The 27,921-nt window shown below is 35.3% G+C and overlaps 1 protein-coding gene across 2 annotated transcripts; it reads right to left on the reverse strand.

The window, feature by feature from the left end:
* On the reverse strand, nt 1–27,768 carry LOC106073450 (outer dense fiber protein 3-like). 2 transcript variants are annotated; one of them, XM_056031380.1, is made up of 6 exons: nt 27,631–27,768; nt 15,603–16,031; nt 7,988–8,089; nt 6,816–6,929; nt 2,494–2,699; nt 1–1,764 (listed from the first exon to the last, which is right to left on the reverse strand). In XM_056031380.1, the coding sequence occupies exons 2-6, from the start codon at nt 15,616–15,618 to the stop codon at nt 1,525–1,527; spliced, it is 678 nt and encodes a 225-aa protein (XP_055887355.1). In that variant the 5' UTR covers nt 15,619–16,031; nt 27,631–27,768; the 3' UTR covers nt 1–1,524. The 2 variants fall into 2 exon arrangements, with proteins under 2 accessions (XP_055887355.1, XP_055887354.1); XM_056031379.1 differs by lacking the exons at nt 15,603–16,031; nt 27,631–27,768 and adding an exon at nt 9,652–9,790.
* Nucleotides 27,769–27,921: the final 153 nt, after the last annotated feature.

Below are 27,921 nucleotides of genomic sequence, written 5' to 3' on the forward strand. Positions count from 1 at the left end.
AACTTTAGGTCACTTCTTTAATTAAAAGATGGCATTATGTAATACTGTGTTTGTTTGTAATACTAGACTACAAGGACATTGTAGGAAAATTAAAGATTCACGATTTAAACCATAATCCATCTGAAATAGATATAAAATGTTGAGATTGGGATTTTATCAGTGCCTTATATGAGTAAAAATATAATGTACATATAATCTACACAAAGTTGCTGGCCATGAATGATCCACATTTACACTGAAAAAGTATTTATGTGAAAAAGGTTGTGGGGTTGAGAAATAATTTCATCATTTAGAAATAATTCTTCTCCCCTACGCCCTCGAAAATACTCTAAAACTGATATCAAAAGCTGACTTTGCAACAGTCAAGTAAATAGTACAGTAACAGATATATGAATGAAATAAATACTGGCACGATATTCATAGAGTGATCACAGCCACATTTGCTTGGAAATGTGTAAATAGTATATTATTTATAAGAGAATTTTTTAAATAATAATAATAGATGAACCAAATAAAATATGAACAAAATCATTTTTTAGATTACTAAATATGTACATTCAAATGTAAACAACAATATCTGATCATAATGAGTTAATTGTGTGAAACATTGTCTACTTGGTTTGAACCCAACTGAAGTAGCAGAAAGAGTTTTAGACCCACTGAAATTAAAAAAACACTTTTGGAATCAGACGATGCTCACCAAATTATTACGGTTTAAAGATTTATATAATTTATAGTAGATTGTAAGTCTGGTGTGAATGTACATTTTGGTTTCTTATAGTTATAATGTTTTTTGTTTGGTGTAATGCACAAATTGTAAGACAAATTTCCATATGGACAATAAAGTAAGATTATTATTATTATTATTATTATTATTATAAAATTTGTTAACGTATTGTTTTCTTCATTATTGAAATACCAGACACACAATATTGTCCTTTTACAACCAGAAAACACCAGACATCAAAGAACAAGTTTTGTTTTCCAATCTGCTTACTATCAGTGCCGTACTAAGGCAAGCGCTAACACTATGCCAAGAATAGTGGGAGTAGATTTCAAAACATTTTCTATAATTCCATATGAGAGGTCAACAGAGAGCACTTTGCCTCTTTCATGTTAGGGTAAAGGTGGAGGAGGTCCGGGCTTGGGGCTAGCAAACCCACCCGGAAATTCTATTACTACAGAAAACCAATGAAAAAAAGAAATCCCCAGAAAACTGTCTTGGGAACATAAGGCTCTTCTAAAGCCTAGGATAGAAAACTGGGTATCTTTTGTTGGCGGCACTAACTTCAATAGAGGAGATGGGTTGTAGGTAAGTGTTAAACCAGTAAGTAAGAATTAAATAATTATAACTATTTCTTAGGGCTTTTTATTTTATATTCATGATATGACTAATTTGGAAATGTCAGAATTATGTTGAGCACAGGGCGCTAACAAATCTTAGTACGGCACTGCTAACAGATTGTTCATCCATAAGCCTCTTAAGTCTCCCCCTAGGTCAGTCCTCTAAAGTCTCCCCCTAGGTCAGTCCTCTATCTCCGGTAGTATCATGACGTCTTCGTGGTGCCGGATACCCATTGTGAACCTCGGAGATCTTGGACTGGTACCGTTCAGTGGGGGTAGGTATATGTTGGGGCCAGGGGTGATGATCTTGTGGCCTGGCATGAACGTCCTGCCGCCGATGCTGAAGGCTGGACCCGGATTGCGGTCGTTGTAACTGTAGGATGCCGGCCCTGGTGTCTTGGCAAAATCGTAGTCGAAACTCTGAAATATGAATCGAAACATTTGCATTAATAAATAGTTATCACGAATGAAAATATATTAAAGATGTAATAAATATAATAATAGATATAATCATGTCAGGAATTGTGTACTCTGTAATTCCCCATTCCTCCCAAAACATTTTAACTTAAGATTTGAGGTAGCCATTAGTTGGTTAACAGTATATTTATTAATTCAGGTTTGGTTCCTTAAGTCTGAAACGATACCTCCGAGGCATTTAAAATTGCGCCCCATTATGACGTGTTGGCCACTGTCGAAAACGCTAACTTAAATTATATCATTATATGGCCATAACTCAAGAGGTCCTCAGGTATTGCAAGGATCTTCCTGCAGAGAACAGTACCAGGGAAAGGAAAGAGAGGCAGACAGAGATAGCGAGTGGATGACGACATCAAATAGTGGACTAGCCTGTCATTGTAAGATACTCTAATCAAGGCAAATGACAGTGAAGAATGGAAACTTTGCTACAATGTAATTGCGTGCTGTGCCTTAACGTCCAGCAGACTAAGGGATAGGTGAAATTGATATTTATTAGGTATACAAAAATTACATAACCGCTAAAAAACTGTTTATTTCTTAGAATTGTAATAATATTTGTAACACTGTCTGTTACGTAATGCTACGTCGTCATCTCTTTAGAAAAGCGAATACATCAGCTCATTACGTCTACGCTCTGTACAGAGTACTAGCTAAAAATATCAGAGTAAGCACCTTGGAGTCCTTGGTTCTTCCACTGATCAGGGGCCCCTTATTTTCAGAGCCCCAAGGCTTCAGCACGTTGTAGGTGTTCGGACCAGGGCCCTCACTTTTGTAATTGTGTTTGAAGGGGCCACCGAAGCTGTAACTGGGCGTCTTCTTCTCGACAGTGCTAGCATTCACGGCGTACACGGGGCCCGGGGAACTACCGGAAGTCGTTTCTGCAAAGAATAAAGCCATCACAATATTGATTAATACATCAGGAGCTCATTATGCTAACATCAATATATAAACAGAAGAGAAGTGATTGATTTTTTCCTGTTATTAGCTAGCGGGAAAATAATAATGAAAGAGGATAGTTAAAAAAGGGAGGTAATTTCAAACTGTAGGTGTTTAAAGATATAACTCTTTTATTAGATTGGGGGGGGGGGGGGGTTAGAGGGCGTAGGGGGAGGCTGACATTGTAGTAACAGAAGAGTGACTAAATAATAATAAATTACGGCTTGTATATAGCGCTACTTTCATGCTTATAGCATGCTCAGATCTCTATGATTCAATCTCATTTGTGGACCAGTGGGAGGCGGTGTTTGGGAGAAGGTTTTCCGTGCTGCTTTTAAGCGCCCAGTAAACACAACTCTGTTCGAGTCAGGTGTTGAACCTCGAGCCCCCCTTCATGGAAAGCCAAACCAAGCTAAGTTCAAGCGAACTTAGCCTCTCGACCACGCTTCCCAGAAGCTGTGCGTGGGTGTGTGCAGAGGCGATCTCATGGCGACTGGGGTCCACGGCCAGAGAGAGAGACTCCTGATGCAGAGATTCAAAAAAAATCATGCAAGGCAGCCTCTGGTTTGAAGGTTTGTGTGGGGGTGATGGTTGTTGACAGAGCTCTTAGGAAACTGTGATCCGTTTCCTTCTCGAAGTGATAACAGCTAATCATTTTCCTAATCTGAAAAACACGAGGGCGGGATACCGGCGCATTCTCTACACCTCTTGCATTATTGTTGTCTTACATTTCAAAGGCAAATAGAAACCAGACATGATGAGATCACAAGATATTTGCTGGAAATTGTTTTTAAAGGCGTTTTTATTTCTTTATTATTTTAATTTTGTTATTCTTTGTCTTTACGATTTGATCATTTCTTCTGATGGCTACAGAGCCGTTATATAGAGAGGCATTAGCATCCACATCGCACGTGAAAGTAGCGCTTGACTGTGTTTTGGATGAAGCCAGTACTTTTTTTTTTTCCTTGGTCAAGTGGCTGAGTATTTGTAAACCCAAAGAAAACTGTATGAAGTCAACGTTACTTCTGTATAAGAAAATGTAACATTTTGTGATTGATAGTTATCTTAGAATTCACAAATTCCGCCCCCAAGTCCCCACCGTCGCCCTACTTCTCCGAGCTTAATGACGCAGCCTTATGACCCGTTATTGACTCCATGTTAATGGACACGTAAAATCGCTTAATGCTTTCATAAAAGGTTAACATGACCTTAGACATGACGTTGACTGATAGACTTGGGGTAAATTCTTGAATAGTACTTTTAACACATTGAGGGTAGGAAATTTTTTTTGTTTTAAATGTATTTCAACCGTGCCATTAACGATAATCTTAAGACCAAGTAACAGTATTTATGTATTTTAGTATCACTTTAATTCACGATTGAAGACATTTTGTCCTCATCAGAAGTGTAAAAGTCCAGATATACTGTTTAATTTATTTACACGATGGTCCATAGGTCGAACACCAAGCGTAGTGAAGTAGGTCTGGGCCAGGGCGTACCTTTATAAGTCATGTCTCAGCAATTCATTCATCGACTCGTCCACTCCTCATCCATTCACTCAGACACGCTTTCTTCATTCACACTGTCACCTTTCATTCATTCACTGTATCCCTCCTACCTTCATTGTTTCTCACTTAACGCTGTCAGAAATGGCCTGGCCCATAGAACAAAACATTAGCTGTGACAATGCATCACTCTCCTTCATTCAGACAATCCCAGTCACAACATTGCAGTATTTATAATCTAAACTCTGCTGTATTTATGATGTAGGTTTGAATCCGGAAACTAAAAAAATCGGTTCATATCAATCAAGTGAATTAAACGTGATTCATCGTGCAGCTCTGACCACACAGGTAAAAACTTCAGACTGTGATGAGAAAGCAAATAGTTTTTGTGTCTGTCACGTAGCTTTCAAAACCAAATGCTTATTTAACATTCGATTTTACCGTCACATATACTGTGCTCAGAATAGCAGTGCGGTCCTGATTGAATGATAACGTAGTGTCTATGTACTTAGAAACTTTAAAAAAAATTACAATTACGATATAAGAAATAATTAATTATCTCAATATTAAAAATAACAACGATCATGATAATAACTTCATTTAAATTTAACACATATTTAATAATGCCACATCACCAGAAAATTCCTCAGCGGACACTGTTAAAAGAGAGACTAAAAAGAGTTGTGTTTCTCTCTAACGACCAGAGAATGAAAAGTAGTTGATTTTTACAATAATAATAATTTGTAGGCTAGTCCAATAACAAGAACAATATAAAAATACTTAAAAAACAAAACAAAATAAAGCTTATATTGAATGTAATTGTATTAATTAGTTTGCATCAGTCTCCCCTATCCCTTTCCCAACTGGTCCAGACGAGTGATAGGATCATAGCGTAGTGAGAACGCTGAATATAAAAATTGAGCTAAACAAAAACAATTGGTAAAAATATTTGAATCGCACAGATTTATTGGTGTTAGTCTAGATCTATTAAGCATTTAATTACATGACTGATCCAAACTGATTGATTCAGCTTCGCTGCTGTGCATCAAGAATTGGCCTCTTTAGTCACACACGAAGTTGCAAAAGGAAAAGATCGTCTCACGAGACGTAAAATGCCAAAGATTTTAAGCGGCCCCCTAAAGGGGAAAAGACGCTATTAGTTGTTTTGAGTGATCTGTCTGTCCGCCCGCTTAGATCTCGTAAACTAGCAAATATAGAGAAAATCAGACAACATAATATTTTAGACCATACAAAGTTCTGATGCAAGACTACTGTATTTTTCATAAAAATACACCATTTTTACAACTATTCCCCATTAATAGTAACAAACACGGGGTCCTTTTAGTAAGGGGAATCAGCAATGTACCGATTTCGAGCACATTTATGCAAACGGTTTTAGATTTTTTGTAAAAAAAAAATATATTTTTTTGCAATTGTATTGCTAAGTTAAATAAGTTCTGTCTTATTAAATAATATATTTAAAAAATATTTACTTTGTTTTTTAAAGAGAACAAATCTATTTAGTATGCATATAAGTAGAACTTAATTTAAAACAACAATTAATAAGAAGTTTTTCATATTATCGCGTGAACTGTAGGGTATTCCTACCACAATGAAACACTAAACTAAAGAATTTTTAATAAAAGATTGACCCTTTACAAAACAATTAAATCAATTAGATACTCATTATAAGACATCAGTTAGGCCAGGCTCACATCTAACTTCACTTTTCACCTTACCCTTGGTCTGCTGGACCGTTGGCGCACTGTCAAACTTCTTTCTCCATTCTTCTCTATCATTTGCATTTGATAAAATTTAATTCTGATGTTCTTCCTGAAAATATTGATGCCTGCCTGGGTGGACTACTTTGGGGGCCAATTTTGAGTTTGTGTTTCCACACAAACTGTCTTTGTAACATTGTTTATTGTAATAATTTTCTTGTTATTAATTACTGTACCTATCATTAGATGGTAGCTATTTGGAAAAAATTATGGAAAATGTTAAGGGCACGTTATTTGAATATTTTAAGCTAGCGACGCTGGAGCAAGGTGGGCCGATTCTTTTGTGGCCATTGGTCGAATCGGATAATAAGTATTGCTTCTTGACTTGTTCAACTTGCCTGGCTGGAGATGGATTTTTAATATTAGACACTGCTTATGTGGCTGCATTGTAGTATGGTGTGTGGCATAGTCTTTGGTCAGTCTTCACGATGGTTCCGAGTTCCAATCCCTGCCGTCCTGCATGAGATCAGTGTTAGGGCATTTAGAGGCAGCACGGAAAACCTTCTCCCAGATACCCCGTCCTACCCACTGTTTCACAAATGACATTGGGCTATAGCGTTCTGGGCATGCTGTAAGCATGAAAGTTGCACTATATTAAAGCTAGTAAAAAAAAAAACAACAAAATAAACCAAAAGACAAACTAGCAAAGACATTACCATTTTAAGTCTTGTTAACCATCTTACACATTATTGAACAGAACATAGATTACAGGTTCAGGAATAAAGTCACATTTAAAAAAAAAAAATCCTAATCGTTACAAGAGAACACTGACCCCAGATTGACCTTTTAGGTCGTCCATATAAAGTAAAACCTTGGTTGTTTTCTCTGCCGTTGTTATAGAGACCTCTCTCTATGTAGTAGTAGCCAGGGCCGTTCTGATAGGTATCTGAAAGAACCAGAGAAACCTCATGAGATACTATTACAATGTGGAACAAGCAATAGAAATAGGAATGCTTTTAAAAAGCAAAGCTTATTCCATGGAAGGAACCGCTAAGTACTGCCATTTATCTTAAAATTACAGGGTTTATCTCCTTTTCTTCTATATAAAATTATTCGATTAATTATCATTGAATGATTAACATTTTTTTTGTATTGATTCATTTGAATGATTAATGAATAATTAATACAAAATTTCAACTTGATCGGAGAATGAAGATTTGGAGAAAAACGTGTCAAAACGTAATAAGAAGATTTAATCCATGTATCTACTCTTGTATCAACTACTAGCTATACCAGTTGGTTACTTCCGTTGACTAATTCGTCACAATAGACTCTTGTTTCAAAAATGTCATAATGTCTTCTTATAAAGAATTCTTCAAGATTCAAACATGAGCTCACAACTGTCCGGTGCCTTTCCAACTCTCTTATGCTCTGCCACCTCTTTTATGACTTTCCACTTGACTGTTTTTTTTTAATACCCTGCCGGTCGTGAAATTAGATCTATAGCTTTCATCTCTCTTTTTTTTTTGTTAGAGAACCTGGACCTAACGCGTTACCAATGACCATGACATTCAATATTGCGAGGATATATAATGTTAAGTTCCCCTTTTAGACGTTGTGGTCTATAGGGTAGATAATGTAAAAGTAATCCGTTTCTAACGAGATTAACGAGGTTGTCGTGTGGCCAGCACAACGACCAATCGCCTCTACTTTTCCACAACTAATGTCACCCATTAGAGCTGGGTGGACTCAGAGGCGCGCAAAGATCGTGAAATTAAAAAAAAAAAATCACCAGGATTCGAACCCGAGACCCCAAGTTCGGAAGCCAAGCGCTTTACCGCTCAGCCACCGAGCCTCCGCGGATGTATGATTATGAAACAAGTTAAATATAAAAATTACTTTTTAAAAGTAATAATTCCTCTTATATAAAGCTGGTGACGTTCTGTAAAAGCGATTGCTTTGCTCTTAATATCAATAAAGGATTAATAAAAGTTCAAAACTTACTACTATATTTCGCTCCAAATGAATATCCAGGAGCTTTTGGTCTGGTGGGGTCATGGTTGACCATACCAATAGTCGATGGCAACTGGTACTTGGGACCAGGACCTGTTGAAAACAACAACAAAAAATAGTTACAATGGTATAAACGTTTGTTTATGAATTTGCACAAACATGTTTTCGTAGGGTTCAGTTTTCTAGAGGTCTTCCGTGTGACTAAAACTAACAAGTGTCGTTATAAAATGTCTGACTATTATCACTCAATTAAAATCTTTAACTGCTTCTTTAAAAATACGTAGCAGTCTCTATCCACATGTGATATATCTTTGACACACGTGCAGTTGGCATACCCGCAAGGTTTTCGTACAGGGCTCTTGGACTCGCGGATAGAACTATCAGGCACGGAAAATTTTAAGAGAAGCAGTAAAAAAAAAAAAACAATGTTGGAAAAAACAAAAAAACAACAATCATGAAGAAAAAACGCCGATTGCTTTGTTTGTTTGTTTGTTCGTTTGTTGAGTCTTTTTGGGATCCAACGTTAAAAATAAGTATACACAACACCAAACATGTACTTTCTTCTCAAGTCAATTTAACTTTATTGAAGATTTCCCACGATAAACTAAATAATGTCAAAGACGCTTAATTGAACTTCAAACTTGCCAACTAAATAAATATACAAACAAAAGAATGTCTCAAACTTCAACCTGCAGAACTAAAATGTGTTGGAAAATTAACATGCAGAAAAACATAGATCATTAACACTTTCTTTACTTTGTACACAGGATACACCAAACATATTGCTATTTATAGGTTTTCAGCTATTTAAGAAAATCTCCACTATATATTGATAAAGAATAGTCTATTATTATAAAACTAATGATAAAACATGTCATAATATACAATACTGTTTCCACTACTTTCACATTAAAACATTTTTTTGCATATTTCCTCCACCTCCTATATTCTCATCTCCCCTTTTATACACTCTCAGTTTTGATGTTAATTTACAGAGTGAGCACATTTCTCCCCGCCACCATGTCTTCTAATTTAAATGATGAAATCACAAACATATCAACGCACATTTGCTTCTACTCCCTCAACCCCCTCTGCGTACCAAGATAGGTCTTTTATATGGATGAACAGAATTACATGCTTCAATAATTCTGAAGAAGAACAAGAAAAACAGACAGACAAATAAACAAACACACACAGACACAAACAAACAAACAAAACTGACATTTCGTACATATAATTACATGACTGATCCAAAATAGTTGATACAATTACGCATTTTTAATTTTTATATTTGTATTTTTTTTAAATTTATTTTACTGCTTTTATGAAAGTGATTTCTTCCACCAAAATCCAATAGAAAAAAAAATAAATAAATCAAACTAAAAAAACATTTTCCCTTTCCCCATTATTGGAAGATGGCTGTCGCTACATTAGCCCTACTTCATTGTTTCCCAAACTTTTTCTTACACTGAACACCTCCTACAATATGAGTATTTAGCGGACCACTTTGCTTATTTTTTAAGTTTAATTCGTCAGGTGGTCTACTAGTTAATTATTCCGTTAGTTTTTGGAACACCTAATCAGGTCTTACTGAACACTAGGGTTACGCGGAGCACAGTTTGGGAAACATTGCTCTACTTGTAAGTGGCAGTCACCTGTTACTCCTTGAAACATGCTGTAGTGACGTCTATGAGCTTACTACAAACAGTTTTGACATAATTCTTTAGGAAATGTTTGGGTTAAAGCTGCACTGATTCAGTGTGAAATGGCTCTATCGATCTGAATCAATCAATGCCAAGAATCAATTGTGAAGAGATCATTAAAGACTGTTTTAAAAGTCATATATGAATTAAGTCTTTTCAAAGTGCTGAACTAAGAGAAGAACGAATTCGTTTTGTTCGAAATTCTCTTGGCGCATATCTTTATTTTGACATTTAAATACTGACATTAATAAAGGTTTGTGTATCTTTTGCAAGCGTACTGAGCTTCAGTTTAACATTTTTTTATTTAGACCAGATAAGAACTTCATAGAGGTTCACATGTGCTTGCATAAGAATATCTACACGAGTTTGCAGAAAATAAACTAAATGTGGGCTGACAAGTTAAAAGAAGTTTTCTTAGTGCTTTCTACATGTTTTTTTAAAACCCAGAATCTAGTTACTTTGTTTTAAAACTTCCCACAGATTATTAAACTCTTATATTTGCCCCGAAAATTCAGCTAATAAAAACGCAGTTGTTCTATATGTCAAACTGCGAAACAATATTTAATGTTATAAGAATTATTTTCCAAATGTAAATTAAAAATGAACAATAATTGGCATAATTTTAAGACACTAAAGTAATTCAATTATCACATTTAAAGCAAGTCTCTTCTTCATACTTTAATTGGAATATCAAAGTACCAATAGTAACGCAAAATAAAAGAGCGAAGCCATAGTGTTTAACTCAGATTTAGGTGAAAATACCCATTGAGAGAAACGTTGTAACACGATGACCAGAAAGCGAAGCGCGATATCAATCTACTGTACATTGTAACTCAAATAGCATGTCACGCGGCAGTGTTGTGACACAGAAGCTCGATTTACAGTTTTTGGAAGTAGACATGAATTATCAAACGTCATAAGAAAGACAAATCGTTGATTAAGGCTGTGTACAGTGATAGTCGGTTGAGATTTGAAAGTATGATCAGTTAGGAAGTAACCACATACAGTAAATGTGTTACTTGTTGATTGCTGTCCTAACGTAAACAACGATTCTCTAACAAAAAAAAAGGCAGAAGAAATTTAAAGAATAAAATGGCATGAAAATATAAATGTGTGAGAGACTTAAACTCTAATAAACCATTGGTTTCCCTAGCTGATTCAGGCTACCCATTCATTGATCCAATGGCCATAGGAAAGAATGATCACTTATATGAATTAGTCCTAATATATGGAGTAAGATATGTTGGTGTCTTTCTGACTTATTTAGTATGTTATGTTTTTTTCTTCTGTGATTTTGTGTTTAATTAAGAAAACTGACAAACCGATTAGGTGCAGTTTTTAACCGCTCATATAGAGCTCAACAATAAATATATAAGTATATAAGAATCAGGATCGCATATGATTCACTAGTCAGACTATGACATACATCGAGACCAATCGTTATAGAAGGCCGCAACACTGACCTGCGACGTCACAACGTGTGGGCAGTTTAGACCAATAGCTCGTTGTCATGTACAGACTTGTACAGACTTCTTTCGGGTAAAAGAAATAATTGATCCTCGATGGAGTGTCGGAGAAATAGCGTGTACAAACGTTCTACCAGACAGACTGAGTGAGTTAATAGAAGTTTTGTAAACATTGCACATAGTCAGAGAAAAGCCTACTATAGGTTGTATTTAGTTTTCCAGTTTTTTTATTTCCAGTTTAAATAATCATCCAAATCTGAAGCCGTGAAACAAGTTCTCTAGCCAGAGGTGTAGACAACCCATGCGATTGTGATAGACACAATCTGTTGGAGTTCTACTCTGGAGTGGTAGAGGGAGAATCAAACACGCTATTAACCAAGTACGAGACACTTAATTGACTAGGTCCACGACACACACACACACACACACAGAATATTCACATAGACCACATAGACACAAACGCACAGGCACACAGACACAAAGAGTCACGCATTCACTATTTTGTAAAACATAATTTGTAATTTAGTTTCACTTTGGTCTATGGTGTTTTAATGTCACTTGATACTGCTGAGTGCGTCCGAGATATAAAGATAGATCTAAATGTAAAAGGAGAATGAAGAGCATTTAAACAAAATCTTACGATAATTCACATTTGCATTTATCAATTCTATTTCATAATTTTGAATCATTATAATTCAAACATATTATTGTGCCAGTACAGTGTACAAAATAGATAGATTTAATTACGTTATTCAAGTTGTTATCCTCGAATCAAGTTTTTTTGTGTTTTGTTTCTTTAAGTTGTACATTATGTTCATGTGTACAGAGCACACATCCAAACATGACATCGTGAAATCAACACAATGCCAGAGTGACATTTCGTGACAGAATAATTTAATTGTTTTGTAATATCCATAGTCTCCTTCACCACCAAATCATTTGTTTTTGAACATAAGGATCAGTGTATTTTATTGAGGCACAAAAAGAAGAAAAAGAAACCTAAGCCATTTTAAAGCAGGTTATTTCAGAGATGTAATCTTTGCAGTAATTAAATTATATTGATTTTTTAAGAATTTTTTATTCACTATTAATAGTAACAAATACGGGAGGCTTTTAAAAAAAGGAGATGACTATTTACTTTATTTGTAATACATTTATGCAAAGATTTAGATTTTTTGTAAAAAAAATTTTTTTTTTTACTATGACTAAGTTAATTAAGTTCTGTCATACTAACTACAACATTTACAAAAAATGTTTATTTTTTTTTATTTAAAGAGAAAATATGTATTTAAAATGCATATACTTGAAACATAATTTGAAACAACAATAAATAAATAGTTCATCATACTGCAGAGTTGACCGGCACCTCCATCGAGACCTCCAAAACACATAAGTAAAGTATTTTTTTCCTTGAGGCTTTGAATAAGGGATTGACCACCTTCACTTTAACCTATCCCTTGGTCTGCTGGACCGTTGGGGTGCCAAATAAGATCGGTCAACCTTCGTTCTCCATTCTTCTCTGTCATTTGCTTTTGATAGAATTTCATTCTGATATTCTTTCTGAAAATATTGAAACCTGCCTGGGTGGGCCATATCGGGGGGTTCACATCTAACTTTACATTCACTTTCACCTATACTTTGATCTGCTGGACCGTTGGGGCACTACACAAGATCTGTTAACCTTCTTTCTCCATTCTTATCTCTCATTTGTCTTTGATATAATTTCATTCGGATGTTCTTTCTGAAAATATTGAAGCCTGCCTGGGTGGACTATTTCGGGGGCCGATTTTGAGTTTGTGTTTCCACACAAACTGTCTTTGTAACCTTGTTATAGATATTAACTGTAGATTGAAGGTTTGAAAGTCGAGATTAGAAAGGGACATAAACTCGCATCAAACGTGACATCTTCCGTTTGGAAACACCGAAAGTTGTCAGCAATCTTTATCTTATAATCACGTGACTTTTTGTCTTTAATAAGAATTTATTTTTTTGAAAAAATTTATTTTACCAAAACGAAAATGGTGGCTGAGTGGATTCAGAACCGATAGTGATATTTAGGGCACCTCTGAGTCCACCCAACTCTTATGCATATCTGACACTAGCTAGGGAAAAGTAAAGGCGGTTGGTCGTTGTGCTGGCCACATGACAACCTCGTTAACCGACGGCCACAGAAACAGATGACCTTTACATCATCTGCTCTATAGATCGTAAGGTCTAAAAGAGGAACTTAAAAAAAAATATGAACATATAAGTTGTCGAGCGTTAAAATAGAAACAGTGCACAGATGATGAACGATGGTAAACTAGGGAGTCATGTGGCCAGCACAACGACTAACCCTATTTACTTTCAACATCTGAAGTTAGTAACCCACTTAAAATCCCAGTATTCACAAGATTTGAACCCAAGACCACCACGGTTTCACCACAACACTGCTACTCCATCTGTTATGTTTAAGATAAAAGGATTTTAATTATTTTTCCATACATCGCTCTAAAGATAAATTCCTTATATCTTCCTCGTCTTGTTCTCTCAGCTCAAAGGCTCGCATGACATCAAGTCACATAAAGCTCCAAGCCAGCGCTTCTAAACTCTACCTTCAAGTGCTACAGACTTCACTGCTTGAGGACAATCTCTTTCTGTTTAGAAAAGGTCTTCTATTCATTGCAGGAACGTATTATGGAAACGTCGCGCTGCAGAAACGAGACGACAAAAAATAAATGGGCCGCCAGTTCGATTTATTGATTTGTTTAAAAAAGAAATATATATATATATATATATATATATATATATTAACAGATGGGCTTTTTTCCCTTAGAGTCGCTTTTAAAGATTGAGTGTGTTTGTAGATCAATGGCGTTTAAAATATATAAATCCTCTTTTTTTTTTCTTACACTGTTTTTTTTAAATGTCTGGCAAAACTTTACAAAGAAAATAAGTTACGAAGGGCGATAATAAGACACAATGGTGGGAAGTGGGAAAGGGAAGGAACTCGTGTTTACAAAATGGTATCCAAAACAGCTTTGTTGATTCCCGCTACTTTCTGAAGTGAAAAGGGTACGTCACTGCGGTGAAGTTGTGTGTGTGCTCTAGTGATGCAGTGGGTAGTAATGTATTAGGGACGTTCACTCTAAAGGTTAATCACAGTTGTCTGTTCTTTGTCTATGTTTTCATGTCTAAGCTCCGCCCCGTGCAATTTCACAGGGATTTCCTATTAGAGTTGGAGTGGTCACAGAGGCGTACTTATAAGTCCGAAGTTTAAAAGTTCAGTCTTTACAGGTATTTGAACTTGAGACCACCACTTGACCACTACGACCTCTAACAAAATTTCCTACTAAATATAAATAGATCTGGTGCAGCCAATAAGTTTACGTGTTTGTAAAAAACAAATGAAGAAAAAAAAAGCTTCTTTAGACAACAAAGTGTTTCAGGAAAAGACAGAAAAAACTTGGCTATTACTTTAAAATACTCTTAAAGTGATACATTCGTAGCTATTATTGCAGAAGATTGAATCAATATTTTGTTATTTAATCAAATAATTAGTGTATCGAACAAAAACGTTATATAATTTTGTTAACTAGTCCTTCAATACCTTTAAAGACCTTAAATACCTTACAATACCTGGCTTAAAATACCTTACAATACCTTACATCACCTGGCTTACAATACCTTACAATACCTTACATTACCTGGCTTACAATATCTTACAATAAACATCACATGGCTTTCAATACCTTACAATACCTTACATCACCTGGCTTACAATACCTTACATCACCTGGGTTACAATACCTTACAATACCTTACATTACCTGGCTTACAATACCTTACAATACCTTACATCACCTGGCTTTCAATACCTTACAATACCTTACATCACCTGGCTTACAATACCTTACATCACCTGGGTTACAATACCTTACAATACCTTACATTACCTGGCTTACAATACCTTACAATACCTTACATCACCTGGCTTTCAATACCTTACAATACCTTACATCACCTGGCTTACAATACCTTACAATACCTTACATCACCTGGGTTACAATACCTTACAATACCTTACATTACCTGGCTTACAATACCTTACAATACCTTACATCACCTGGCTTTCAATACCTTACAATACCTTACATCACCTGGCTTACAATACCTTACAATACCTTACATCACCTGGGTTACAATACCTTACAATACCTTACATTACCTACCTTACAATACCTTACATCACCTGGCTTACAATACCTTACAATACCCTACAATACCTTTGTAATGACTCAATAGTAATACGCGTAGAAGTTGGGTTTAATTGGGTATTTCCTTAGTGACGAAGAAAACTAGACAATTACAAACCACCAGCACCTTACATTACTTTATAATACCTTACATTACCATACAATGCCTTACAATACCTTACACTACTTTACAACACCTTACCTTTTACTTTTGGCATTCTTTCAAAGTCTGCTATTTTGTACTAAATATCTCCTTGTCTTTGACAGAAAAACTAAAGCGCCTTTAAGGTTGCAAGAAAATCTAACTGCGATGATCATACTACATCGTTAAATGACTTCCCATCCTGTACATCATCACCATCCAACAAGATGTCACGTCAACGGAATGAGTTCAAACACTTGATTTTCGATCGTTGATTAGCTGCGTGATCCAATCGTTACATCACTATACTTGAGTCACGTGAAGGCTAGCGACTTGTCATCAATATTTAGTCAGTTCCCAACTTCAGGGTTAGCCGAGGCACGCGCGAGTGACTGCGACCATTAGAGTACCATGTCTCTTTATGTTGGTAGATCGATCTTTTTTTTTATTATTGTCCTGGGAGACGAAGGCAGTGAGCAATCTCTTCCTCTGAAACAAATAAATAAACTGGGTAAAAATCACATCGCGATTTTGTTTTCTTTTTTTAAACGTTATTTATTCGGTTTATTTTATGACATGTTTGGGATGTCCCTTTATAATTGAAGATTAGTACATTTTACTATTGAAGATTAGTACATTTTACTATTGAAGATTAGTACATTTTACTATTGAAGATAAGTACATTTTAATATTGAAGATTAGTACATTTTGCTATTGAAGGTTAGTACATTTTACTCTTGAAAATTAGTACATTTTACTATTGAAGATTAGTACATTTTACTATTGAAGATTAGTACATTTTGCTATTGAAGATTAGTACATTTTGCTATTGAAGGTTAGTATATTTTACTCTTGAAAATTAGTACATTTTGCTATTGAAGGTTAGTACATTTTACTATTGAAAATTAGTACATTTTGCTACTGAAGGTTAGTACATTTTAACCCAAACGTCCAGTGGGATGGTGGAGGATAGCTATGGACAGGGTTCTAACCCAGGACCTTCAAGACGACAGTCCAGAGCGCATACAGTCGCGTGAAGTTTTCTTTCTTGTCTAATAGTGGACTTTTGAGGTACTAGTTAGCATTGGGGTGATTGGTTATCAGGAATATTGTGTGTGTTTTACGTCAGGCTTAGTTTCCTGTAGTGTCCTCGTAGCAGAGAGGGCTGTAGATTCTTTCTGCGCTACAGTTTTCACTGTCTCCCCGTGTTAATGATACGTAAGTTCAAAAATGCATTAATCAGGTTGATATTTCGGTACGTATGTCCTTTACTGAAGGTTCTGTGATATAGGGGCCTGGCTAGTTATTCTTTGCTTCAGGGTGTTGGGCTTGGGGCTACAATGAAGTGTGTGGTTTTAAGTTCGCCCTTAGAGACGTAATTGACCCTTGCATCTCCGTGTCGTACTTAGTATTTGGAGTTAATTAATTATGCATTCACTTATTAACAATTGATAAGTACATATTCTGTATATCTGGCAACCTAGTAGTGTCTATGGGGGTAGTTAACGCAATATTATGAAAAAAAAAAACTACTTATTAATTATGGTTCTAAATTATGTCTCACTTAGATGCATATTAAATAGATTTTTTTCTCTTTAAAAATAAAAGTGAACATCTTTTTGCAAATGTAATATTTAGTATGACAGAAATTACTTAACTTAACAATATATTTGTAAAAAAATAATTTATGTTGTCAAAACATCTAAAATCGTTTGCATAAATATGTTCTAAAATATGGTAAATAGTAATCTCCTTTACTAAATAGCCCCCCATGTTTGTTACTATTAATAGTGAATAGTTGTAAGAATTGTGTATTTTGAAAATTACATTTTTCGTTTTTAGAAAAGAAAAAGTAGTCGTTGCATTCGAACTTTCAAAGATCTAAAGTATCATGATGACGTAATTTCAATATCTCTTCTCGTTACGAGATCTAAACGATACGGACGGACGGACAGGAAGACCACAAAAAAACTAATAGCGTCTGTTCTCCTTTCGGGGGCCGCTAAAAAACTGGTGGTATTTATGTATTATGGTAATCTCGTGTAGATGGTCAGAAAGAAAGACCTTTTATTCTTCTGTTAACCCTCAAACTAACATTATACCTAACTCGATCCAACAACTGGCCGTCTATCTTAATCTAAATCTAAACGTTAGCCTGATCTATATAAATAAATGCCATGACAAACCAAAGTTTATCGCTGAAAACAAAACATTATTTAAAAAGCCAATTAAAAAGTTTACATCACCACCACTGAAACAAAAGGATATTCTTTCCTAGGAACTTTCCTGGGAACTGTATAAATGAACCGCTATTGTATTTTATGATACTTTCTGAGTGGCATTGAAACAGTTGCATAGTCTAAAGATCTAGTTCCAAAAGCACTTTCCTATTTACTTTCAGACAATAACTCCCTAGTGCTGGCAGCGTTGTTAATGAACGAAACATTTAGACCAACACTAAAGGACATTGTTATGAGCGACTTCCTGATCAATGTAAATGGCTTTATGTTTGAATTACAGTTTTTATAGAGACTTTATTGTATTTGTTTGTTGAAATATTGGTATGAGCATTTGATTGTAAAATATGGATTGTACATTTACTAAAGAAGCAACACACACACACGCACACATATACACTCATGTATGTATGTATATATGAGTCCGTATATATATATATATATATATATATATACTGTACATTTAAATGAAAATCGAAATGTAGGTTTCCATTTACTAGAACCAGTTATCCCGGAAACATCAAGTCTCCCTAGCAGTTGCGTAAATACAAGCGAACTAACCTCTAGGCCACTGTCTCCCAAACTATGTACCGCGGAGCCCTGAATAGGTCTTCCACAAATTAACTGGAATAATTAACTAGTAGGCCACCACCTAAATAAATTTCTAAAAAAATATTCAAGGTGTTCAGCTAAATCAGTGGTTCCCAAAGTTTGGAATGTTGTAGATCCCTTGAAATGTTTTCTGGTTTTCGGTAGATCCCCTGGTTTAACTTATATTGCATTTCAACAAATTCATCAACATTTTTTAAAAGCTGATCTTCAACTGTAGTTAATCGAAGAGTGAAAAAGTGATTTAAAACTACATTACAAGTTCTAATGATTGATGTATACACACATTGTGGTCGTACTTTTAGAGAACAATTTTAACAATGCTATCTATGTGAAGTTCAGGTTGATAAAGTGGCAGTATATGTACATAAACTTTGAAATGTTATGGTTCGTTTTGTTAACCTGCAACTTATCAGACCAGATATCACCTAACTATTTCAATGTCAAACTTTATTATTGTTATCAGTTTGTGTTGTCATTCTAAGTTATTGACACTTTGCTACTCGGCTTTATTGCCAATCATCTCCCTTGAGTGGTTTCTATTTATAACCAGCTGGCTCACATTTACCTGCGTTTAGTTATCTATATATTAAAAATTGGTTTAAAGACCTTGTAACATTTCCACGGCGAGATATCGATATTCACTACCTCAACAATGTCCCATAATCCCATTCCGATTAGTTTATAAGAGTTTTTTTTTCGCGCCTTTAGAACCTATAGAGAACTGTTATCTTTTAAAGTGACCTTTTATTCATTGATTTCATTAAAGCATTGTTCAGAGGTCAATGCAAGTGACCTAACAACATAATTATTGTTTAGTTCAATCCTTAAAACAAGTCAAACAGAAATATACTTTAAAAAAACAACAAAGCTTATGTTAGGCGTAGTTGTAGCAATTAGTTTTGATCAGTCACGCAATTGATTTTGTAATAGGTCTAGTCTAGTCTAACAATAATAAATCTGTGCGATTACAAATATTTTTATTAATTCTTTTTGTTTAGCGCTATTTCATACTTTTAGCCAGGGCAGGTCCTACAGATTGCGGGTCCCTATGCGAAACGGATTACGCGGGGCCCATTCTGGGTTGTTGTCACAACGTGTGTTGTGGTGCCGGGGATTTCACTTGAATTAGAATAGTTGAATAAATGACGATCTAGGATTCACAATAAAAGATTCTTTGTTAAAACACAACTCTGGAACTTTATTTAAATATAAAACGTAAGTACAGCTTATGTACAAGTTACAGATCAACAAGCACAAGTAATATTACAAAGGCTTTAAATCAGAGCTCTTAGAAAACGTGACTGTCTACTAGGAAATTCTTTCATCGACTGGCGTTCTTTCTCTTTCGTCAATTCTCTGGCGCTAACTCTTTTAAAAAAAATGCCTTTACTTATTTTCAAATCAACCAATAGATTTGCAACATTGTAATTACGTCTCGGGTAAAACCTGAGGCGCTGTCAAGGATCTAGATTTGTGGGGTAATTCCTGAGGCTCAGTCAAGGGTTTATATTTCTATTTACACACAAGCTTTTAAATGTGAAATATACAAATAAATCTGTAATGGCATCTGTGACAGTTGTGATAAGGATAATAAGAGAAAATTAAGATTTTGTATTAAAAAATAAATTCGTCTTTGCATTTTATTCATTCTTTACTAAATACAAAATCACTGTCAAATTAACTTTACGAGCCATCTGCAGTAGATGATAGTTTTCCAACAAAAAGCCGATAAACATTCAGATCTGCCTTTTAGATTTACTATCGACTAGCAAAATATCATTTTTTTTAAGAGGACGAGATAGATTTAGATCTATATTTGTATGCCAGTGACTATAAAAGTAAATTAAGAGGTTTTTTTAATCGCGAGTAGCATTGGCGTTGTCCATGTTGAATGGCTACCCGAAATAATAATTGTGTCTCTTTTTAAAGAGATTTGCATCAGTTTTCAGAAGATTTGAATAATTTCAGGATATTTTCATGACTTTTTCGTATATTTTACAATTTTAGGAGAATTCCAGGAAACCGTTTATAATAAGTTGAAATGGCTTCATTCAATTATTTACACATAGAGTTCGCGCGGGGCCTATGAAAGTGGCATAGGTTGCAGTGGCCTAAGACCGGCCCTACTTTTAGCTTTCTCAATACGTTAAGATTGTTGTTATAACTCTGGTGATGATGCCGATAAAGGTAGTTGTGTGTCTGACACAAATCGTCACAGGCCAGCGCTAGACGAGCGGTCAACGTGACGAGTTGTGACGGTCAACCGAGACAAGCGAAGTTTCAAGAAAAATCTGAAGTGAGTAATACTCTGGCCAGTCACGTCATATACAGTCAGGTGACTACCTAGACATGTCAAGCGATGTTCCGTACGGTTCTATAAGGTCATCGGAGAGTGGAGGTATCAGAGTCGAGTCAGTCACAACTTGCTGATCAACGATTCAGTATGGTTCGACATAGTGCAACAAGGTACACAGAAGCCAGTAGAGTTCTTACAACAACAGTACAGAGTTGATACGGCTGTTCAGATATCCACGGCAGAACATTTGTACAGTCAGTTTTACGTGTTGCCAATTGTACTGTATTAGCTGGTCATTTATTGGACATTAAAGTTTTACGTTATTAGGAGACACGAGTTGTCACGTTTTTTGAGTTGGTAGCCTGTGGAGCAGCTTGCAGAAAGCCTGAATAGTGGAGAGTCGTTTAAATGTTATCACTTCTCTGGACTAGATCATAGATGGGAAAGAGGTGGGGAATCTGGGTGAATATTACCGTGATCGCTTTTGAAATGAATTAATATATAAAAGTTGAACGAAGTTAATACATGAACCACTAATCCAGAGAAGTGCTTATGCAAATAGAAGGTTACATAGTTATCGATTGTTTGTTTCAGACTCTAAGCAAAGTATAAAGGGAGACTAATTAAACTTATACCACCACATCAGTCACGTACAATTTTTTTCCTTGTTCGATACCAAACAAAATAATGAATTACCAATAGCTAATTAGCTTATCTTTTTCCCTTGATTCTTGTTTTGTCAGGTAAAAATAATAAGTGTGCAAAAATTTCAACTTGATCCGAGATTGGGTGTGAGAGAAATAAAATGTACAAACTTTTTACCAGACAGACAGATAGAGTTGATATAAGCTTTGTAATAAGCTTTGTGCTACAGATGTGGGCCTATCAGAAAATAGTTGTCTTAAAAACCATAACTGATCTGCCTGGTCGTGCGGCTTGCACGCTGGACTGTCGTTCAGATTTATCGATGGTCCCGGGTTCAAACCCTGCCCGCTCCACCCCACATCATTCTGCGGGAGGTTTGGACTAGGAAGTAATTATCTTCAGCTCTGAAGGAACATCCGAAACATGTAAAACATTTTTTTACAAACATCTTTAGATCTATGTACAAGATTACCCAATTGTAAACTAACTCTCCTTACTTGTCCCTAAATGTTTACATCAAAGTTTCTGTGGTTGTTAAAAGAGTTTATCATGCCAGTGGCGTAGCTATGAATTTGCCATCGTTTGGGGGCCCCGGGGGCTTGAACTCTTTAGGCGCCCCTGTATTTTGCGAAATATTTATTATTAAATGTAAAAATACTCATTAGCCCCCCCCCCCCTCAAGTAGGGGATTTTTCAATTCTCCCCCTCCATCCCCCAACCTAGCTACGCCTCTATATCATGCTTACAGTTGTTACAATATTTCTCTATGACAGTCTCTATGTCAAGATGACACTAAGTTGCCTCAGTTACCGACATAGATCGAGTGTCTTGAGGTCACGTCTGCTGCCATTTTTACACTAACTATGAAAGGAAATACAAATAGATATCGGTCAGATAATGGATGGGTCAGGGACAACTAATAAACCCAGATTTTCAATAAATGTTTCAGATAACTGTGTCTAGGGTTTTTCCGAGATTATACCATAACGATGTTTTTATAGGAAAGACATTTTTTGTATGCCAAAATCCCATAAGATACTTGAAACGAATTCGTATCATATAGACGTAACTTTACAAGAAAAGATAATACGTCCTTCGCATGTGTCAACTAGTCATGTATGTTAATCAGTGACTTAAATTCTGCCAAGTCGTTGTTTTTTCCTGGCTGATTCAGGCAACACATTCCATGCTCTAACGGCAATAGGGAAGAAGGAACATTTATGAGCCAGCTAGGAAAACCAACGAATTTAAGTCATTGGTTAACATGCATGACTAGATGCATAACGCATAGGATGTAATCATCTTCTTTTTTAAAGTAACGTCTGTATTTTGTAAGATAAAAAGATAAGGAATTAGTCCTAGCATATGGAATAAGAAATGTGTCTTTATCTTTATATCTTTGTGTCTTTACGAGTATTTAATAATAGGTTTCGTTTTTGTATTTGTTAATTATGATTCACGTGTTATATAGATTATGTTTTGCATAATATTCACAGTCGATAACATTACATCCAAAATCATCCGAAAATTCACCTATTCTAGCATATGGAACAAGGAATGTTCCTTTATCTTTATGTCTTGCTGAGTATTTTATTAGATTTTGTTTTTGTATTTGGAGATTATGATTCAGTGTTTTATGTATAATTACTACTTTACTTTTAAGTCTTCTATCCTGAAGGGTTTCTAAATTTTAGCGATTTTACTAAAGGTGTTATTCTAATCAAATGTGAATATTTGCTTGTTAAGAGATTCAAGGCAAAGGACAGAGAGGAATGGAGAAATACGGTAAACAGATTTATATTATCCCAACGTTTCAACAGACTAAAGTAAAGTGTTTAAAGTACGTTTCAGATTAAGCATTGGGGCTTATCATCATCTGGCCCTTGTCTTTCATTGTAGGGGTGCTCTGACATTTATAGTGACAAAATCTCGCCATTTTCCCAGACCAGCAGCTGTAGGTTATCAAGAGAGAGGCTGTTGTCGTTGACTTGTAGCACCAAACTGCTGGTAGACAACTAAACCACTGTAGGTTTACTATATTTTAGCTATAAAACTTCAAATAACTTGAATAACTTCTTTATGATAATATTATATAAAAAAAATCAAGTTATTAATATGAGATCAAATAAATGTAGTAGACCAGAGGTGGGCAAATTACGACCGCGGGCCACATGCGGCCCTCCGAAATGTTTTTTGCGGCCCGCGAAACAATAAATAAATCGTGCCCACATATTACACATATAAAAATGCTAATATATTAAAATAAATAATTGTAAATATCTATAACAATTATTGAACATTTTGATTCTTATCACTTATAATGAAGAGGCTAAAGAAACATTGTCTCCAAAAGTCCTTCTATAAAGTATGAAGCAAACGAAGATTTTATTTAATAGCAATATTTCGATAAATTCAGTAAAAGATATAAGACCAGGCCAGTATTTATTCAATGCTATGAAGAACTGTGTTGAAAGTGTTGGGTTGGCTGTACAAGATGGCAAGAGTAACAATTGATGGAGCTTTGACTGAGAAAAACATAATTTGGGAAACATATAATCCGTATTTCATTTACGCAATGGGAAGAAATTGTAAGGTTCGGTGATGGACATATTTCTAATGAAGAGTTGAAGTCAGACTTCGTGTTTATGATCGGAACCATTGCAATTTGTTGTTTGCACATGAAATGCACATGCATCTTAAATATTTTCAAACAAAGCTATTCCATTTCTTGAGGCCAGCAAGAGAAATAAAGGCTTTATCATTTACCTTAGCTGAAAGGTGAAATTATTTCAAGTGAAATGGTTGAAAAGTACAAGACTTAGGCCTATCTGGATTCGTTGATTGTGGAATTTTAAAGCAAATTTTAAAACGTCAAGAACTTAAAACCAGTTTTCAATAGCCTCAGCTCACAATTTAGTGCCGAAGCTGATTCAGCTCCAGATGACATACCTCCAAGCAAATAATGACCTGAAAGAGAAGTTCCACTCAGTTCTTTCGCGGGAGTTTCATGGGTGCCAGAAGCTGTATATCCAAACTTTAAGAAACTTAAACTTTCACATTTTATGGAACCACATTCGTCTTTGAACAAGCTTTTCTTTTTGTTTGAAAATTATCAAGTATTAGAACAGGTCGATGCTTATTGTAGTTAATTTGACAGTAGTCTCAAGACAAACAACAGCTAGTAAGCTAGTTCCATGGTTCCGGAACATTATGCACGAGAGTAAACAGTTATACACTTCATACATTCTTGTTGAAATATTGGATGTAAATGGACAATGGCAAAATTAAACAAAAATTAGTTCAAGAAATTGCTAACTCTTGTTTTAATTCCTAATATATATATACATTTATATATATATATGCTGCCCGCCTAGTCCCAAAATTTTATTAATGCGGCCCTCGATTGAAAAAGTTGCCCACCCCTGTAGCAGACTATAGTAAAGATATTTCTTAACAAAATCTAACTCAATACAACGACTCAACCTTTCAGTCTCACATTCTGAAGTCGCCTGTCCTAACTAAGACCAAATGACGACAATGCCAACCTATGTTGCATCATTCACAACCATATCTTCCCACCTTCACCATAGAAACGAACAAACACGCCCCCCATAACAGGAATGTTTTACATTGTCCAGCCAGCTTTGGTTTGGGCGATCTGTTGGTGCTCCTTCCACGTCTGTTATGTAGACACAGAACTATTGGAACTATCTTTTTTAAAAGCTATATTCAGGGTCTAGTATAAATTACAAAAAAACTCAAGGTTTTTTCTGGCAATGGAAGGCGGCCAGACTACAGCAGACATTCATCACTACTTGAAGACTCAATAACCTTCTGACCTTGCGTTACGAGACAAAATCACATTACATTAGTTTATTATTGGAAAGTAAATCATCAATTGCGATTAACTTTTAATATGATGTACATATGGCGGTCATCTTAGCGAGATTGTACATTTATGTCTTTTAACTCTTTCTCTATGTAATTATTTTCCACTTTCCGATGGAATTATTTATTTCGCTCGTTAGTGTTTCACTATCCTGTTACGGAAACGCTTCAAAGACCTGCCTAGGTGCCAACTTGCCTTAGCTGACATAGAAGAGAGCACCTGGTTGCATGCGGCATCCATCGGAACGAGACAGCTGCAGGTCACTCACAAAAGCCGGGGGATATACATTTGAGACCAAAAGAAAATTCGCTGTCGAGGACAGACGCATACGTCGGAAAGAAAATCTAAATCGACCAACTGCGGACAATGGTTATGCTTGCCCTGGTTGTGGCAAAATATGTAGGTCACAGATGGGGCTCCGCAGCCACGGGAAATACTGCATTCCTCACTTATCTTCGGACTCAAAGACAAGTCTTATTATCCTGTTACAATTAAACTTCCAAAACTTTTTGTATGTAATCAGGAAAGGTTATTTTAGGTATAAAATTGAAGGAAAATGCATGCACTTTTTATATAACAATAATTATAGTATATAAAAACAAAAAATACTATATGGTATTTGCTTTCCGACACAGCTGGATCGTTAGTTAGAAGAGAAAGAGTTAAAATAAAATACGTTAAAATTCAACTATTAGATATTTTTGCTATTATTAGCTATTATTTTTTGGTTGTCCGATATTTTTTTTTTATTAAGCGGACTTCTCTATTACCAACATTAACTATTTTTTTCTGGCTTATAAAATGTTTTATCTTAGAAGAGGCTAAAACAATAATAACCTAAATCATGTTAGACAAATTACACGTTTGAAAATTTCCTTGTTAGATTACGTCCCCTGTGTCAACACTTGAAAATGTGATTATGTTGTATAGTTGACATTTCCTCGATTATTTTCTTTATCTTGAAGGATTGTTGAAAATGAACAAAAGAATAGATATATAATATAAATAAATAAATAAATAAATATGTATGTATAAAATCGGGGCACAAATTTTAGATTTGAATAGCCTTTGCCAAAGACAAACGAAGACGTCAAAAAGAGCACGCCAAATGGACAAAGGTCTTAAGAATTGGGTAAAAATGCAAATAGCAACTGGGCTTAAGTAGTGACATGATATATTGAAAATATTCATTATTTACGGAACTGACCACAATTTCATATTAATGCTTATTTGTGAAACATAATTATGTGATCAGGGGTGGACTGCCTAAATGGAAATTCGGGCAAATGCCCGGTGGGCCGGTACTCCAATGGGCCAAATTAAATGACAGCAAGTCCTGTTAGCGTGATTTGTTAATAAGAGACCTTAAGCTGTGAATGTAGATGTTAATGTATACAGTAAAAGTGAGTAGACAGAACTAGTGGCCGCTCCATTTTCAAGTTGTCAGTATGACTATTTTAGTAATAACAAATATTTGTAAAACATATAATCAAGTATTCAATTAAAAATAATTAAGGTTGAGATTTATTTTTGTACAAATTGAGATTTCATATTACCTCTAGTCTACCTCCATATAGAAATTTAATACTTTACTCAAAAATCACGTTTCTATTCATGCGTTCAGTTTGAGATGATAAAAATTGATATATTTGAAGGTCAGGTACCAATAGATGTAGTCATTTGACAAGTAACTTGTGGGCCGGTACGTATGGTAATACCAGAGCCGATTGCGACACCCAGACTGACCCTGAATGGTACATTCATAAGTAGCACAATGGACCAAGTTTTTTACATGAGAGAAAGTAGCGACTTAAATGCGAAGAAAATAAGGGATTGCGCCGATCGAGGCCCAAACCAGCGACCCTGGAAACGACAACACTGCCCAGCAGTGACGCATTGCAAATCGAACTTAACTTCTAGACCATGGGAATGTCCAAAAAAAAAAACAACAAAATCCAACAACACCATCAAACAAACCATTCTTCTGGTATGCGAATTACCACCCCATTGGTCAATGGTCTGACCCTGCATGTGATCATGTTTAAAGGTAACAGAATTGTATAGTTAAGGGTTACTACACTATGTACAGACTTACGTATATATTAACATAGACATAGGTTATAAGTAGTTGAAGTAGTCGTTTAAATAAAATTTAAAGTATAGAGTATAGATGTTTAATTGCCAGTTTATTGGCCAGTCTATAAATATTTAGCTCAAAGTAAATACATATTTATATAATTCACTATTTTATAAATCTCAAACACAAAGTGAATTGGATAGTCTGTAATTAGGCTACTCTATTATTATCATTTTTTTCCCTGCAAAAGTTAACAAACATATTTGAACAAACTTTGGCGTTTAGCATAGTCTACAGAAATGTTTCCCAATACATAAGTGTCAATAACTTACCTTATCTACGAACAGCCTGGTCGTCTCCAAGTCTGCCCACAATAAAATGAAAGTGATTGGTGACGTCTGCTAAAAGTAGGTCATATACCAAAAAAAAAAAGTCATTCCTCCGTATCGCTGACGTTCTGGACAACGGCAAGGTTTGGAAGCATTGGGCAAGTAGATATAGAGGGATCAATACCAGACTGGCGATCAATGAACAAAATTATTCCATTTCAATGGCAACACACATTCAGTAAGTTGAATAAATTCGTATTTAATAATCCAAATAGAATATTTGTGGGCACATGG

The sequence above is a fragment of the Biomphalaria glabrata genome, chromosome 6 (genome assembly GCF_947242115.1).
Source record: "Biomphalaria glabrata chromosome 6, xgBioGlab47.1, whole genome shotgun sequence".
Taxonomy (NCBI): Eukaryota; Metazoa; Mollusca; class Gastropoda; family Planorbidae; genus Biomphalaria; species Biomphalaria glabrata.

Excerpts from the sequence above, each read along its gene's own strand:
- LOC106073450 (XM_056031379.1), bottom strand. Across the intron at positions 6,930-7,987 it reads ATTTGGAGCGAAATATAGTA|ATACCTATCAGAACGGCCCT; the intron begins GTAAGTTTTGAA and ends TGGTTCTTTCAG. Across the intron at positions 2,700-6,815 it reads ACCTAAAAGGTCAATCTGGG|AAACGACTTCCGGTAGTTCC; the intron begins GTCAGTGTTCTC and ends TATTCTTTGCAG.